Source organism: Capra hircus, chromosome 2 (genome assembly GCF_001704415.2).
Source record: "Capra hircus breed San Clemente chromosome 2, ASM170441v1, whole genome shotgun sequence".
NCBI lineage: Eukaryota > Metazoa > Chordata > Mammalia > Artiodactyla > Bovidae > Capra > Capra hircus.
The window spans coordinates 8,613,562-8,630,960 of record NC_030809.1 but is presented as its reverse complement, the minus strand read 5'-3'; the positions used below and the strand labels follow the sequence as shown (position 1 = coordinate 8,630,960).

General features: G+C 54.0%; 1 protein-coding gene across 1 annotated transcript in view; it reads right to left on the bottom strand.

Moving 5' to 3' along the window:
* MAN1C1 (mannosidase alpha class 1C member 1) overlaps nucleotides 1-17,399 on the bottom strand; it is a 147,731-nt gene that overhangs the window by 26,408 nt on the left and 103,924 nt on the right. Inside the window, exons 3-5 of the mRNA XM_018056080.1 lie at nucleotides 8,071-8,186; nucleotides 5,607-5,687; nucleotides 1,135-1,229 (exon numbers count right to left, since the gene is read on the bottom strand). Coding sequence (XP_017911569.1) covers nucleotides 1,135-1,229; nucleotides 5,607-5,687; nucleotides 8,071-8,186 — 292 coding nt within the window. The remainder of the gene's footprint in view (nucleotides 1-1,134; nucleotides 1,230-5,606; nucleotides 5,688-8,070; nucleotides 8,187-17,399) is intronic.

The following is a 17,399-nucleotide window of genomic DNA, read 5'->3' as shown; positions in this document are numbered from 1 at the left end:
CCAAACGAAGCAGAGAGAGTGCCTGGTGGCCAGGCGAGGCGAGGCTGCTTCTGGAGAAGGTGGCACCTGAGCTGGGCTCTGAGGGCCAGAGGAGCGGCGAGGAGCCCAGGGGACAAAAAGATGGAGGGCAGGCAAGGCAGCGGGGTGCGCAGGGGTGCCCAGGAGCAAGCTGCAAGATCCTCAGTGGATCTTAAGGCTTGCCGGCTGCTGTCCCCTTGACTTTCACCCTGCCCTTCCCCTCTGGGAAGCAGCGGGACGCAGGTAAGTCCCCGAAGGCTTTGGAGCAGGCTGGAGCTGCAGCGTGGCTCCACCTGTGCCAGCCACGTCCCCCAGGGTCCCGTCCACTCTGGCTCTGGGGCTTGGTGAACGTCCAGGAAGATGCTAGCTCCCACACTGAATGACGCAACCCATTGGGAGGGAAAAGGATGGAAGCAGCCAGTGAAAATCAGTGGCCAGCAAAAGAAGCATACCAGTGGTTTCTTGCTTAGTGGAGTCACGTGTGATGTTTTGGGTCTTATCCAACACTTCCGGTATAATCCACATTTTTTTGTGAGAAGAAATTGTTTTTATAGGGGGGACTCACAATAAATATTATTGAAAATGGAGTTGGAAGTCCTGGGCTCATGTCCTAGGTGGCCCTTTACTGGCTTATGTGGCCTCAGCCAGGGTCTTTCCTCCTCGGAGTCTGAGCCTCCATGGGGTCGATGTTTCAAGAAGGCCCTCGGGGCTCCTGAGACTTAGCTCTGGAAGGGGCTGAGGGTGAGGGTCAGCGAACCAAGGTCCCTCTGTCCATGGTCCTGACTCCCCAGTGGCTGTGGGTTCCTGCCAGTGGTGGGAGGTGTGATGTCCCTCCTGGCCAGGCATCCCAGCTGCGGAGGGGGGTGCTTGGGGCACAGCTGAGGGGCTGTGAGTCATGGCAGCATTACAGGAGGGTCCCAGAGGCTCAGCGACCCCCCTCTTCACACCAGGAAGATCAGGTGAGCCCTTGGCTAAGGCTGGCTTTCACTATGCCGCCCACTCCCTGTGATTCCTACACCAGAATCACCCCACCCTGCCCCCCGCCCGCCACCCTGTGCCTCAGTTTCCATGCAGATGCAGCCAAAGCCACAAGGGGGAAACCAGAAGGCATCCTACCTTTTGAAGTTCACCACGCCTTTTGGGATTCCCGTGGGGGTGTCGAAGGCTGGCAGGAGTTTCTCTCCCAGCTTGATGGCCTTTATCCGGAACACCTGTAAAGGAAGGGTCAAAGGGCACTGTGAATCCTGGCAGAGGAGCCCACCAAGGCTGCTGGACCCAGAGTGGGAGGTTTCTGAGGCTCTGGGGTCAGACAGGCCTGGACGTGAACCTGCCTCCATGACTGCCTGGCTCAATTCCCCTCCTCGTTTATAAATCAAGGACCACACTACCTTCCTCAGAAGGTTGCTGGGGGCAGGAAAATCAGGTAACGGTTGTAAAGCACCTACTGTGGTGTCAGGACCAGGATGAAGGCTCAGTGACTGTGCTGTGATTGGGGTGACTGTCGGGAAGATGGAGCAGTCAGGGCAGCGGCCACCAATGTCAGTGCCAGCCTGCACTGCAGCACCAGCGCGGCCCAGGCTGGGCACAGGGGAGCACCTTCAGACAGAATGTAAGGAGCACTGGACTGTGAGCTCCAGGCCTTGCTCCCCAGCTTGGCTTCCGCGCTCCTCAGCAAACCTCTGCCTTCTCCCACGCCATAAACCCAGCGGAAGAGCCTTTCCCACCGACATTCTGCCCACTCTTCCTGTTTTACAGCAGGAAAGGTGAATGGCTAACCCAGGGATATGATGGCTGGGGAGCCCAGGTGTCAGGGGCCCTGCCCAAGGCTCTGGGCTGCTCAAACTGTTCTGATTAATTCAGAATCACCCGTGACCCTCTGAGGAAATAAATCATCAAGGAAGTTGCAACAACTTAACTTTATGGCTATTCATGCCAGTGTTGTTTACAATAGTAGAAAAAGCGCAAATACACTATATACCAAGTAACAGTGAAATGGTTAAATCATGGCTTTTAAGTGCAACCACTGAAGTGATGTTGCAGACAGTTATTTTATAGCAAAAAAAGGGGGTTTATGATCTATTAAGAGACAATATTTCACAATGGTGTAATTCAACTTTCACATGAGGAGAGGTTGGGAAAACACTGAAATATTAACAATGGTCTTCCCAAAGGACTAGGCTCATGGAGGATTTTTATTTTCTTCTTTTGGTTTCTCTCTATTTTCTGTGCTATTTTTACAATCAAAAGCAAACCAACAAAAAGGTTATTTATTTTTTAAAAAGATGAGATGCAAGTCCCCAAGCAACTACTCCTGGTGAGACAACAAGCATTTCCTTTCACTTCGGGGCTCCAAAGGGGTCTCAATGCGCTGGACCCCACTGCGTGTGTTGCAAGACGAAGTGTTTCTGAGGTCTCGCCTTCTAACATATGCAATTTATAGCTTCTCAGACAGCCGTCTGGGGACCACAGAGGAGAAGGAGTTTGTGAACACCACCTGGGATTTGGATTAGAGGGCTCTGTGGAGCAGGTGTGGTTCTTGTTTAGGGAGGAGGGTGGGAGGGAGGGGGGAGACGGACAAATTGCACCCGGGGACTGGCTGTGATAGGTGCGAGATGATAATGTCCAGTGCCAGACAGTAGGTCCTAGAAGTGGGTACAGGGGCAGCACAGCAGAATCCCAAGGGAGTTTGTCTAGACACCAGATTCCAAAGCCTCGAGTCACCCCAGAAGCCACTGGTTCAGTAACAAGGGGCTCTTGTTTGAAGGTCCTGATATCTTCATTGGCCCTCCAGGGAGGCTGAGCACAGATGCACAAAGGAACCCCGGGTCCCTTACACAAGGCTGGGGCTCCAGGCTGCCCTCTGCTAGAGGACTCCAAGCTAACTCCTCCGAAATGCTCCTCTCTCCCAGCAAACCACATCTCCTCCTTTGGAAGGCCCTCCTGCCGACTGGTACAGCAGGGTCTCAACCATCCCAGGCAGGATGCTGGGGGACTGTGTAGACAGGAGTAGTACCACGGGGAATAGAAAGCCCGTCCTCCTTATCGTTTGGAAATGATGTCTTATCTACGTGAACTTCAATCCTTGCAACAGCCATGGGGAAGACAAAACTGAGTCTCAGAGAAGTAATTTGCCCGAGGTGGAGCGATGTTATGTGGCTCTTTTCCAGGCCACATGCTGCCTCACCAACACAGAGAGAGTCAGCCTCAGACAGTCACGGTAAACAACGGGCAGTGGCCTCCTAGTTCCCGAACAGAGGGGAGAGAGACCGGCAGAAATTACGTGCCACAGAGCGGAAAGGGCTCTGGACTGGGAGTCAGAGCCCAGGTTCAGATCTCCCTCTGGGCAGCTGCGTGACCTTGGGTGAGCCATGTGCTGTCTCTGAGCCTCCTCTGCACAAGGAACAGTGATGTGTGCCCTGGCTGCTCCAGAGAGAGTCCTCTGGAAATCAGACGAGAGGATGTACACAGCGAATGTGCTATACAAGCTGTAAAGTGGGCTCCGAATGTCACTCGGTGCGGCCGTGGCTGTACTCGTCTTCCTCCTGGGAGCGGAGTCTCAGGGGCTCCACCTCCTGCAGGTTCCCTCTGTGGCAAGAAAGACCTCAGCACCGGAAGGGATGTGGGGGCTCCCTCACCGTCCATTCCACAAACACTTGTGGGAACAGCCCACCCCACGGATACCCACTGTGGGCAAGACGGAGGAGGAGAGGGGAGGGCATCCTCACTCTGGTGTGGCCAAGTCCCGGTGACAAGCAATGATGCCGGGCCAGGCTGAGCAAGGGCTAGGACCCAGGCCACGGAAGGAAGGCCACGGCAGCCTGTGTGGCCTGCACCAGACGGCTCTCTAGCTCTCGGTCTGCACGCCTGCTAGGGCAGCCTGGTCTCTGCCACGTGGAGGGAAGGGTCAGGGAGGTGCGTCCAGGGGGACGGGGCAGTGCTGACCACCCGGGAGCCTGCCTGCTCAGGGCCTCTGTGCCAACTGGGCTCTCCTGGGGCCTCCTGGACCACAGCGCTCACACTACACCCTACTGCCTGCTCTGCCCCCCAGAAATCATTGGTCTCACACCCACCCCGGTGGGCCCTGAGCTGTATCGCTCCTCCCCAATCCTGGATAGGAGGCTGGGGAGTGCCTGGGCAGAGGCTGGTGCCTTTCTCAACTCCAAGTCATTTTCCTGTCCTGGGGGTTTTCAAATGACATTCCAGCCTTGGGTGGCTCGCAGGGTTCCCATGGACCATCAGTTCAGTTCAGTTCAGTCACTCAGTCGTATCTGACTCTTTGCGACCCCATGGACTGCAGCACGCCAGGCCTCCCTGTCCATCGCCAACTCCTGGAGTTTACTTAAACTCATGTCCATCAAGTTGGTGATGCCATCCAACCATCTCATCTTCTGTCATCCCTTTCTCCTCCCGCCTTCAATCTTTCCCAGCATCACAGTCTTTTCCAATGAGTCAGTTCTTCGCATCAGGTGGCCAAAGTATTGGAGTTTCAGCTTCAGCATCAGTCCTTCCAGTGAATATTCAGGACTATTTCCTTTAGGATGGACTTGTTGGATCTCCTTGCAGTCCAAGGGACTCTCAAGAGTCTTCTCCAACACCACAGTTCAGAAGCATCCGTTCTTTGGCCCTCAGCTTTCTTTATAGTCCAGCTCTCACATCCATCATTTGGAGACAAATTGGTACAAGCAGGAATCTCTGCTGAGGAGATCAGGCTTGACGGAGAGGGGCCCTGAGCGACCAGAGATCGAGGGCTCACTGCTGCCTCCACACCCTTGGCATCCGGGGCAACCCAGTGACTTCCTCCAACAGCGGAAGCAGAGGCTCCCCGCCGGCAGAGAGCAGGACCATTGCTTGTCTCTGAAAGGACACACCAGTGATGCACAGAGCAGTGCAGCCCTCTGGGTAATGGAGAAATGACTGACGGGCGACCCAGGTGCTGGGGGCTCAGCCAGCTTGCCCCTCAATCCTCAGACACTCCCAAGGGATGAAGTCTGCGCTCTGTGATCTCAGGGTTCCTTACAGTACGGAGAACATGGGCTCTGGATTCTTTCAGCCCTGGGTTCGAACACTTTCCCTCTCGTCCCATTTCACAAGAGCTCTCTGATTCCATGGACTTAGGATCACCCCACGGAGGGGAAGGCAGGAGGCCCAGGAGTGGGAGAAAGAACTTGCTCAAAGCCACAGGCAGGTGCCCCGTGTGGGTGAGAGGCAGGTTTTCCTACATTGGGCCCAGGGCTCCACCTTCTCACCTCATTTCAAGGCTCTCCTTCTGGAAGCCAACGCAGCTTGCCTGGGCTGAGTGGCCAGCAGTGGCTGCCCACCTCCCAGGTCACCCCCTTGATACCTGGAGTTGGTGTCTGGCCCAGGAGCAGCTGCCCTTAAAGATTTACCACCAACCGTGGGAGCCAGTTCTGAGCAGCAGTGTGGACGCACCGGACAGAAGAGGAGGAGAATCTGTAGGTGGCTCTATGGAGACGGGATGTGGATCCCCTGGAACCCCTGTTTCCTCGTAAAATGAGGGGGGTGGGGTGGGTGATCTCCCAAGCCCTCTTCAGCCAGGATGACCCAGGGGCCTCAAGAGGCCAACTCACCTCCTCTCCCGTCAGGTAGAAGGCTGAGAGGAGTCCTCCGATGTACCGGATGTTCACTTCAAACAAGGATGCTTCTCCGCTCTGCAGGGCAGAAAGATGGGGAGGGCAGAGGGGACATTCATGAGATCCCCGCAGGGGTCCCTGGGGCCCACCGGGCCCTTGACTCAGGTCACACCTGCCACCCACCGCCTCTGCCCCACTGGCCTGGCCACACTTGGGCCAGGCTCCAAGCCCTTGCCCAACAGGTCAGGCTCCCCGCAGTAGGGGTTTTCAGAGCAAAAGGCGAGAGGGATCAGCACCTGCCCGGCAGCAGCTACCACACATTTACAGAGTTCCAAATCAACGCTGGGCTTGGCTTCCTTCCCCGGCCCTTGCCAGAGGCCATCGGAGCAAAGTTATGCCTGGCTGCTCTCCAAGGAGCTTGAGAATGCGCGGGGGGGAGCTGCCGGCTGAAGCTTAGCCCAAGGACTGGCAAATCCTCTCCCAGTCTGGCCCCTTCCCCTCTCTGAGGGAGCCCCCTTGGCTTTGCAGCAGGCTGGTGTGGCCCTTCTTCGGGGAAACAGGGCAAGCAGATGTTTTTCAGAGGAGGTTCTGGGGCAAAAGGAGGGCTGCCAGGCAGATCCTGACAGGCAATCAGCATTTTCTTAGCCTCCGCTCTGTAGCCCTCAGGGTACACCCACACTTGCCTTTAACATTGTTGTCTTCTTTCTGAAGCCTGGACAGCGAAGCAGGGGTAATGGAGCATTACGCTAAGGACCAGATCTGGCTTAATATCCCACTTGAGCCACTCACTTGGCTTTGGGACTTTGGGCAAGATATTCAGCCTTTCCCGCTCCGAGTTTCCTTTTCCTGAGCAGGTGGACAGGAGATGCTGACTGAGGCAGGGGAGAAGCCTGCCCAGTGCCTGTCCAGGGCTGGGTGTGGCTCCAAAAAGGTACCTGTTATTATCCCCCCCCCCTGCTCCCGAGGGTTCCCTTTGCACACTTCCCACATTGAAGTCTTTTGTTATTGATGACAATGACGGCCATCCTTTTATCTGGGAGAGCTTTTCCACTAACAGAGCACTTGCAAAGCTGTTCCTGTCTTTTGCCTTCCAGTCCTTGGTGAAGTCATCACTCCCACCTTTCAGATGAGAAAGCGCAGACTCAGAGAGGTGAAGAGCCCCCACCTGGCTTTCTTCCAGGGACACTCCCCAACTGTCCCCGGGGGACCTGAATGTCCCTAGGCTCCCCAGCCCTGCCACCACCCGGCTCCTTGGGCAGCTGCCTGAGGCCCACACTCTTCCCACCATCTGCTTAGGGGTCCAGATGGGCTATGGAGCCACTCCTGCCTTCTCCTGCCTCTGCTCCCGTGGGAAATGGCAGGATTCTGCACGTCTTCACCTCACGCAGTCTGGGCAGAAGTCACAACACGCTTTGAAATCATCACAGGGATGATGGCATCACTTTATCCGCACTGGGCTCTATAGTGTGTTATCAAATGCTTTTTACAACCCTCCAGGGTCATCCATCCTTACAGGCCTGTGAATTTAGGCACCAGCATTGCCTCGTCTTTCGGGTGGGAAACTGAGGTCCAGGAAGGTCACGTGACTTTTTCTCAGCCTGCGGCCGAGCTGTCCCCTGTAGCGTTGCTCTCCCAGACCTTTTCCACTCTGTCCCTCTGCCCTGCTCCGCGGTGACACAGGCTCCTCTAAGAGCAGAGGCGGCCACTCTGCCAGGAGTTACAGGAGCTGTCTCAGTTCACAGCAGGACCTGTCACTCGTGAAGCCCCGGCTGGAGCCTGATGGTAGACTTTGACGTGACCCCACCATCTGTCTCCACGTCCTGCTCCCCCAGACCACCTAAACAGCTTCTCCCTGAGGGAAGCTGAGACTGCCAGGATGGATCTGTCACTTTGGTCCAGGCTGGGAGATCACTGGGAGAGGCAGGCGTCTGGTATTTAAGGCTTTTGTACCATCCACACGCATGAGCGTTCCCTCCCCAAGGGTCTGGTCCTTGAGGTCCTGAGCAGGGTTACCTGCAAAGGCTGGAGACCAAGAGGGTCCCAGACCTGGCCATGGGCCTCACACCAGATGGCCTCCGTGCCCCCTCAGCTGTCTCAAGAGGGCAGTGCAGGGACGCATAGATGGGAGCTCCGGCTCAGGGCAGCTCCAGGCAGATAGCCACTTCTCCCTTCCTAGAGTCGCTTCCCCTGTCGCAGCTTCTCTGTCTGACAGACTTAGGCCCAGAAGGAGCTGGGTGGGAGCAGCGTGCCTGGAGTTCAGGCTGGTAGACACTCATGAGTTGGTGGGACATGCCCCACCTTAAGGCTCGTCACAGGGGAGGGCACTTGGTACAGAGTGTTGGGAGCCCTGGCTCTGAGAATGCCCTGCTGGGCAGCCTGGGTCTCAGAGATGGGAGGCGAGCTGGTGGCTGACCTCTCAGGCCCCTTCCAGCCCTAGTACCCCAGGAGGTCTCGGACTCACCACATTCAGGTGGAAGCTCTCTTCGACCCAGGCCTTGGCCTCCTGGAACTCCTCCTTCAGCTCCATGAGGTAGAGGGTGTCGAGGGAGTCTATGACCGTGGCCCCGCTGAGGCCTCCTGCAGACACAGAGGGTGCAGGGTGTGACCCAGGGTCATTCTCAGCCTTTCCACCCCAACCATAAGCCACCATTCGCCAGGCCTCCTCTAAACACCTGGGCAGGCTCCCAGGCACAACTCAGGGAGACTCCAGGGTCACCAGCCTTTAAAGGCACATCTGGGATCCAGAGTCCTCCCTTTGCTTCCTCCTAAGGGCAGCAAAGAGGGGGTGGTGGGTCGGGGAGACAAGCTCAAGGGCTGAGCCACTTCCCAGACCTTGGTTCACTTTTACGTCCGCCAGCAAGTCAACTATCAGCACCAGGAGGGTACCTACCACTTTCTGTGATGCTGGAGGGTGAGGGGAGGGGTGGGTGAACTGGCATTTGGTCTACAAAATCTTAAAAAATGTGCTAGTCTTCTGACTCAATTCCATTCTTTATTTTATGCTAAAAAAAAAGATGTTCATAAATATTTACCCAGGAAGGTATTTATTGCAGTAATATATAATGGACGAAAAAGTGAAAAGTGAAAGTGTTAGTCGCTCAACCGTGTCTGACTTTTTGTGACCCCATTGTAGCCCACCAAGCTCCTGTCTATGGAATTCTCCAGGCAAGAATACTGCAGTGGGTAGCCATGCCCTTCTTCAGTGGATCTTCCCAACCCAGGGATAGAACCCAGGTCTCACAGGCAGACCTTGAAGGCAGATTCTTTACCATCTGAGCCACCAGGAAAGCCCCAAATATAATGGGTAAAAGTTGGGGGAAAAAAGCTCCAAGTCCAATAATAGGGGATCGGTTATACAAACTGTGGCTTATGTACAAACTAGGACATTATGCATACATTCACACAAGTGAGAAAGACTATTAGTTGGGGAGATATCCACAGGATCTGATAAGCTAAAAAAATTAAATTGCAAAAACAAGAAAGCAGAGCATAATTTCTTTACTGTTTGCCAGTATGGACAAGCTGGTACAGAATTAAGTCTGGCAGGAAGTGATTCAGTGGTTATCTCTGAGGGTGAGGATTACAGGTGCTTTTTGATTACTTCTAGCGCATGGATTATTTTTATAACCAGAAATTTATTTCTGCGTAAAAAAAAAAAAAGGAAAGACAGTTTGAGCAAAGAAACCAAACACACGCGCAAACTAAAGAGTCCAGGCCACCCCTGGGCTTCAGACTCCTGTCTTGGGAGTAAAGGCAGAGAAAACTGCACCGTTTCCCCCTCACGAGCCAGACAGAAAAGCAACGAGGAAGCCCTCCCCATGTTGGGACAACAGAGCGTGGCTTGTAGAGGATGGTGAAGGAGGAAAGGGGGATGAAAGAGATGTGGTTGGTGCCACCTGGAGGGCTTCCTGGAAGAGATGGCAGGCTCCCATCAGCTCTGTACTACCGTCATCACAGGCAGCAGTGATTTCCTTCAGGGACTAGGGGGTAAGAGGAGTGGTGTTCCTTCAGGGTACTCCTTGCAGAGTGCTCCTTCCCCCAGAGGCTGCCAGAGCTGGCCACCGGGCGCAGAGCCCCACTGGAGTTTGAAGCACAGCTCTGCGGGCCCTCCTGCATTCAGAGGTAGTGTCTGATCTTAATTAGTGTTTCCCTAACTGCTCACTTGTGTTGACTTTGCAGAGTAGTTCCTATGAAACTCAAACACTTCACCACCTCTCTAGGCCGGGCAAGGTCAGATAAAAGGCATGCCCTGGAAAAGGATGGCAGGTGGACCTAGGAGAAGTTGGCAGAAAGTTAAGTCTGGAGGTTAAAGAGCCATTTCCAGGAGGAAGGGTTTTGCAAGGAAAAGTAGAGGGTGGGGAGGGCTGGCGGCGGGTGGGGGAAGCGACTCGCTTCCCAGTCCAGAGATGTGTGTCCTGGGATGGCTCTGGCATTTGCGTTGAACTGAATTTCCAGAATATCAACCCCTCCCACACTTAAGCATTAATAGGAAAACATACTCAAAGCCAAACAAAGTCGATCTTTTCCTGGTTTATCCCGGCTGCTTCCAGGCAGGTGTCCAAGGCCAAACACAGTTCGTGGGAACTCTAGACCCTCCTGAGGTGTTCAGGCCTTGGGACACAGATGGGCCACACACGGACAAGACATGCCCAGACCCAAGGGTGCTGGCCTGGCATCCACACTCCAGGCTCTGATGCCTTCCCGTTCACCACAGGGCCTCAAACCTGAGTTCTTAAGGGCCTGGAGGAATTCTTGAGATTCCTCCCCTTGCCTCACCCCTAGATGTCATAGACAGGACCCCAGAGAGATCCCCTTCAAGTTTAGGCCAAGGGAGGAGAGGAGTCCCAGGCTGGGCCACATGCAATGTGTTTTCCGTATGAGGGCGTCTTGGTTTGCTGGGAAACAATTTCGGATCTGCTAGCTGAGCCCTCTTCCTGGAGGGGCCAGGAGGCTGCTCCGATCAGTGAGGAGAAGAGAAGCCCAAGCTGCGTGTCCTTCAGGGCCAAGGGCGAGGCGGCCCAGAGTATCTGATTTCTGGATTCCTGTCCCCGGGCTGCCGGGTGTTTTCACCCCGTGGGCCCTCCGTCTCCTGGGCTGACCCTGAGCCCAGAGGCCCCGGGACCTCGGCTAGGCTGGGAGGGCAGCCAGGGAGCCTCGTGATCAGTTATCCTTCCGAACACTCCCGAGGCCGCTCACTAAGAGAGCTGTTGGCAGGGTTCTGCCCCGGCTCTCAGCTTCCTCTCACCCCGCCCCCAGCCACCACCCTGCTGGGCCGTAGGCCAGAAAGTCACTTATTGGAAAGCTTTTCGTTTCAGGCCAGAGGTTACCTGGTGGCCCGGCCGCCAGGCAGGAGAGAAGGCGTGATACCCTCTCTCTATCTGCACCTGTGGCCATCTGGGGTGGCTCCCCCATGGAAAAAGAGACCCGTCCGTTCAGTCAACAGCCCCACAACTTGTCAGGAAAGAGCCAGAGGGGCGCAGAGAGTCAGGCAGCTGGCTCAGCAGCTTCCCTGGGCTGCAGCAGCCCACTCTCCCAGCTCCAGCTCTGAACTCCTGTTCACAAAGGACACCGCTGGCTCCTCTTTCTGCCGGGGCAGGAGGCGGTGGTGGTGGTGGTTCAGTTGCTAAGTTGTGTCCAGCTCTTGTGACCCCATGGACTGTAGCCCGCCAGGCTCAGCCAATCCATGGGATTCTCCAGGCAAGAATACTGGAGTGGGTTGCCATTTCCGTCTCCAGGAATCGAGGCAGTGGGGTCTGTTAAAAAACAAAAAAACAAACCACAGCTCTGGGTTCAAATCCCAGGTTGGGTCAGCAACTTATCTCCTCTAAGTGCCAAAGTTCTCATCTGTAAAATGAGGTAAAGACCACTGGGCCGGGGTACTGGGGAGCTACTGAAGGTTCCTGAGCTGGGACAAGGGTATCATATAATGCCCAGCCTAAATACACTTGTACATGTCTGGCATGGAGTAAGCGTTTGACAAATCAGTTTACTGCTCTTATTTCTGGGGTCCCTTAGCTCACCTTGAAATTCTGGCCTGGCCCAGGGAGGTTCACATTCTGGCTCCATTATGTACTAGCCGTGTGACAGGGCAAGTCACTGCACCTCGCTGAGCCTCATTTTTCTCATCTGCAAGATGAGGAATACAGTAGGACCAACCTGATGAGGCTGCTGAGAGGGTCAGGTGGGGCGGTGGATGAAAAGGAGCTGCCACGATGTTGGGTACACGTGAGCTTGCCCCTGCAGCCGCAGTGTGGCCCTCTCTGTCCCCAGCTGGCCCTGGGCAGCCCCTCCACAAAGTCTTCCAGGGCCACTGAGGCCTTGTGACACTTCTGCATTTACTGGTCTCTCGCCAGCCCATGGGGCACCAGACACAGCTTGTAAGAGTCTTGACCTCCACTTAAAGGCAAAGCGTCACACGGGTCCCACCTGTGTCCGCTGCTTCCCACCCCTGACTTGGCTGTGCACCTGCCTCCAAAAAGGTCTACCTGCCTGCCAGGCCTCTCTGATTCACCCTGTACATTGTCACCTTACCTGTCTTCCTAAAACCAGATCCACTGTGCCCCTCCCCAGCTCAGGAACCTGCAAAGGCTCTGCAGTACCCATGCAACAACCGGGGACAGGGGGTGAGGCCTTTTGGGTCTGAGTCCAGAGGATCTGGCTAATATCGTCTCCCACCCAGCTCTGCTTCCTGGACCCAGGCTGCATGCTCTGGCCTCCCTGCATTTGCATGTGTGGTCTCCTCTGACAAGAGAGCTTCTCCGTGCATCTGGGCATACGCAAAGCCTTCAGCTTCTTCAAGGTCACCTCCCACTGGCAGCCTTCTCTGATTGCACCCAGCCAACCTCTTCCTGCCCAGAGAGCTTCCATAGAACTTTCCCAGACCTCCCACTCAGGTGAGCTTCATTCCCGCCCTTTACTGTGAGGCTCTAAATAGACTGTGAGTTCCCTGAGGCCAAACGCTCCCATGGCTTCTCTCACACCCCTTCCCTGCCACCCCAAAGGCCAGAGCCCCCAACCCCAATGCCACCACCGTTCCCTGCAGCCTCAGCACCTGCCCTGACTTCTGTGATACTTCTGCAAACTCTGCTAAGAATCGCCTTCCCCATCCCTCCTTCTCCTGCAGGATCTAGAGCCTGCCCAGGGCCTCCTCGGCCAGGAAGCCACCGCGATCCTCCCCCCACGATCTGCATGAAGTCTCACCCTCCCTGAGACGCCCTCACCAGCCCCTCGGGGCCCACCCTCGAGGCTCGTGCACCCTCATCTCCACGACAAGTGCTCCGCTTTCACCACCATAACGGAGTTCAGTTTGCTGCCCTGTCCTCTGTGACAGCAGGTGCTCAATCTGCAGCAGGGTCGCCTCCAGGCTCAAGAGACAGCTGCCAGTGGAGTGGGCAGACAGGAGGGAGGAGACCAGGCTGGCCCATCTCCTGCACGGCCTCCCTGGCCTCGCCCTGGCTCTGGGCTGGATCTTGGCCTTCAGGACGCCCCTCTTCCTCTTGCTTCTCCTCCTCACCCTGTGGTTGCTTCTTCCCAGCTTCTTCCTCATCACCAGGCCTTGAAAGCCTGGGGCTCTGTCCTTGGGCCTCTCGTTTGTTTTCCTTCCTCTTCGTAGTGACTCAATCTGGCCTCACGGCTTAAATACCATCCACATGCCAATGACTCCCAGATTTAAATATCCAGCCAGGACCTCGACCTCCAGCCCAGACTCACTATTCAACAACACCTTACTCACACTTCCACTTGGGGATCCAGAGACATCTCGCCTATAACTTGTGTAAAGGCAAATCCTGCCCCTCCTTCCCACAGTCTTCCCACCTCAGTGAATGCCAACCCCCTCCTCCCAAAAGCTGTGGCCCCAAGCCCTTGACTCTGCACCTCTCGCTCCCACATCTTATCCTGCAGCAGATTTTGGTGGCTCTGTCTTCATAAGGGCTCCAGCCTCCACCCACTCCTCACCTTCCACCTTCAGAAATGCAAGCCGTGTCGCGCTTTTCCTCTGTTCAAAACCCTCCCACGGCTCCCCCGCTGCCTGGAGGGCTGTGATTCTGCCCTGGCTTCCTCTCTCTGCTTGGCCTCCCTACCTTCATGCCAGCTGTTTATTGCTCCTGGAGCCCTCCAAGCCCTAGAGCCTTGGCCTTAGCACTCGGGGCAGCTCTTCCCTCTCTCTCTTTATCTTCAGCACCTTAATCCCTGGCAACGCCACACACGGGTCTGCTTCCCTGTTAGCTGTCTTTCCCAACAGAGCTTGAACTGCTGGCGGGGAGGCTCTGTTCTGTGCACTGCAGTCCTCCCCTGAACACTTCCTGCCCATCACAGGTGCCTGATGAGCATTTAGGAATAACGGGGCCCCTTCCGGGGCAGGGAAGGCTTCGAAGGGGCTGTGGCTCATTCATATCTTTCCGTGTTCGGCTACAGTCTGGCACCCAGAGGCATTAAAGGTAAATGTGTGGGTTGAACAGACTGAACCTATCATGTGGGCATCTTCGGTGACCACGTCCAGGGCAGCTTAACTCTGTGCTCTAGGTGCTGGTTCCAATTGACAGAGGAGACCCTCCCAGCAGGCTGTGGCCAGATTGGCCAGAATGGTTCAGCGGGTCACACCACTGCCCTGCACAAAGCTATCTGTCTCACATGTCAGGCTCTACAAGGGAAGGACCCTGGGACCCCACGGCCTCCTCCCCATGAACCACCCTGCCCTGCTGGACTGCGGTTTGTATCACCTCTCCAACTCTGCCATATTAATGATGATGAAGTTTTTATGTGACATTGTATTAGCAAAGAGAAATGGGTCAGGCTGGGCAACATAAGCTCCAGAAAGAACATTTAGATAGAAAAAAAAAGAAAATCACCCAAGGCGTAGCCTATTACTGCAATATCCCCAGAGCCAAATACTAATGGTTGCATTTAATTTGAAGATACAATCCAGAGACTTTATTCTTAATCTGTAAAGCAACAACACAAATGTCTTTCTCCGCTTCCAAAGAGACCAATGTGGCTGTGGGGCAGGTTGAGTTCCCAAAGATGGATGCCATGGGATGTCCTATCCCACAAGAGAGCCTCTGGCCACAGCTCCTCTCCTCGAACCTGGGTGCAACTTTGTGACTACCTGGAATAACAGAATGAAGCAAAATGGATGATGTGCTAGTTTCCAGGCCCAGACTTTAAGAAACAGGCAGTTTCTACTTCCTATCCCTTGGAATGCTGGCTCTTGGGACCAGCTGCCACATTGTGAGGAAGCCCGAGAGCCCACAAGGAGAGAACACGTGGAGAAGCCATACGTATGCTATCTGACGGACAGCCCATCTGAGCTTCCAGTCAACAGTCTGCATCCATTCCAGACACGGGAATGGAAAAGCTTCCAGAAGGTTCCAGCTATCAAGTCACCTTCAGCCTTCAAGCCTTCCCAGGTTAGGGGCTGTATATCCTGGCAGGGAGATAAGCTGTCCCCATTGTGCCCTTTCTGCATTCTTAGCCCACTGGATCTGTGAGCATAATAAAATCATTGTTTTAAGCCAGTAAGTTTTGGAGTAATTTGCTATGTAGCAGTAGGAGCTGGAACGTTCTGCCACATGGATTTCTATGAGGATGAATGAAAGCAATATTCCCACTATCCCTAAGCACATTGTTTAAAACTACCTGAGGTCTTCTGTGAAAGAGTGAAAAAGGAGAGTGAGAAAGCTGGCTTAAAACTCAACATTCAAAAAACTAAGATGATGGTATCTGGTCCCATCATTCCATGTCAAATAGATGGAGAAACAATGGAAACAGAAACAGACTTTATTTTCTTGGGCTCCAAAATCACTGCAGATGGTGACTTCAGACATGAAATTAAAAGACGCTTGCTCCTTGGAAGAAAAGCTATGACTAACCTAGACAGCATATTAAAAAGCAGAGATATTACTTTGCTGATAAAGGTCTGTCTAGTCAAAGCTATTGCTTTTCCAGTAGTCATGTATGGATGTGAGAGTTGGACTCTAAAGAAAGCTGAGCACCAAAGAACAGATGCTTTTGAACTGTGGTGTTGGAGAAGACTCTTGAGAGTCCCTTGGATTGCAAGGAGATCCTGCCAGTCCACCCTAAAGGAAATCAGTCCTGAATATTCATTGGAAGGACTGATGCTGAAGCTGAAACTCCAATACCTGATGCCACCTGATGCGAACTGTCTAACTCATTAGACAAGACCCTGATTCTGAGAAAGATTGAAGGCAGAGGAGAAGGAGACAACAGAGGATGAGGTGGTTGGATGGACATGAGTTTGAGTGAACTCTGGGAGATGGTGATGGACAGGGAAGCCTGGTATGCTGCAACCCATGGGGTCACAAAGAGTTGGACATGGCTGAGCGACTGAACAGAACTGAGGTCTTCTGGCTGCATAAAATATTTTAGGGATGAGAACTTCCCCATTTTTATCAGGTCTGGGTTATTTATTTTCCTCCAGGAGGAATTTTTTCCTTGAAGCTTTCCATAATGATTAGTTCCTGGATTACATAAAGTTGTGTTCAGGGGCTGAATATTTCCAGGAAAAGGTTTCTTGGTGCCTCCGGAAGGACTAAAGATATTTTTAATGAAATATTCTTGGAATCCAACAGAATGTTCTTACGAGAAGCTGATTAATAAAAGGTGATCAGATCTGACTGTATCACTGCCCTTTTAAAAAGCTCTCAAAGCCTCTTGTTCTCCAAGTTCAAAGTCCTGGGCACAGTGTGCAGGGTGCCTGTGGTCCAGGCCTTGGCACCCTCCCTAGTCTCACCTCCCTTTTGCTCTCTTTGCACGTGATGCTCTGCCCAGAGCAGACCACTAGCAGCTCCCCAAATACCCTGCAGTGTCTGCTGATGCAAGCGCTGTGTCTTTTCTCAGGGTGTTCCAGAACCATGAAGCAGAGCTGACCGCCCCCTCCTTTGCAAGCCCGACTCGCTCTGCAGCAGGCGCCTCCATCAAGCACGGTCCACCCTGCGCCTGACATCTTTGCCCGTGAATCATCTTCACCCGTGAATCATCTTTGCCCGTGAATCCCGGAGGGCAGTGGCTGGGTCTGACTCTTCCCAGGAGCCCCAGCTTCCATCCTTAGGCCAGGCACCAAGAAGGCAAGAACAAATGGCTGCTGCCTGAATAAATGGCTGGCAGAAATACCCAAAGCACTTTCTTAGGGATTTCCAAACATTTCACAAGCCCCTTTTGCCTTGGAGAAAACATAGTGCTCATAGCAGTGGCCAGTTATCCAAGGAAAGCACTGTCAGAGGGACGTGATGGGCAGCTGCTGACATCAGGGCCCTGGTGGAACTAATGGCTTCCTGCATCCTTCCCAAACACATGCCGCGCTTTGCAGCCACAGCCGGCTGGAGAACGCCCGCTGTGGCTGACCGCCGGATGTTTACTGCGACGAATGGCCAGACACGGTTCATTGAAGCAGCCTGCTGGACAGGGTTCCTCATTGGAAAACAGGGTGTGTTTAAAAATGTTAATGTTTTGTTTGTTTTTAAGTAAGAGCTGGGGATGCAGGCTGACCTGGAAACTGGTATTCGGACAATTCCCTGCAACAGTGCCGTGTAACAAGCTCTGAACTGCTTTCATCTCAGAACATCTCATAGAGAAGAAAAGGCAGATGGAGAAATTGGAACTCAGGGCGCTCACAGCTGTAACCAGACTTTTCAGACCATGTGACTTTACAGACTTGGTTTTAACTCAGCTTCATCCTTTCCCAGCTGTGTGATCATGGGCAACTGACTTAACCTCCCTGGGGCTCAGAAAAATGGGACAATGGGGCCTCCTTTTGAGGACAGAGTGGCCAGT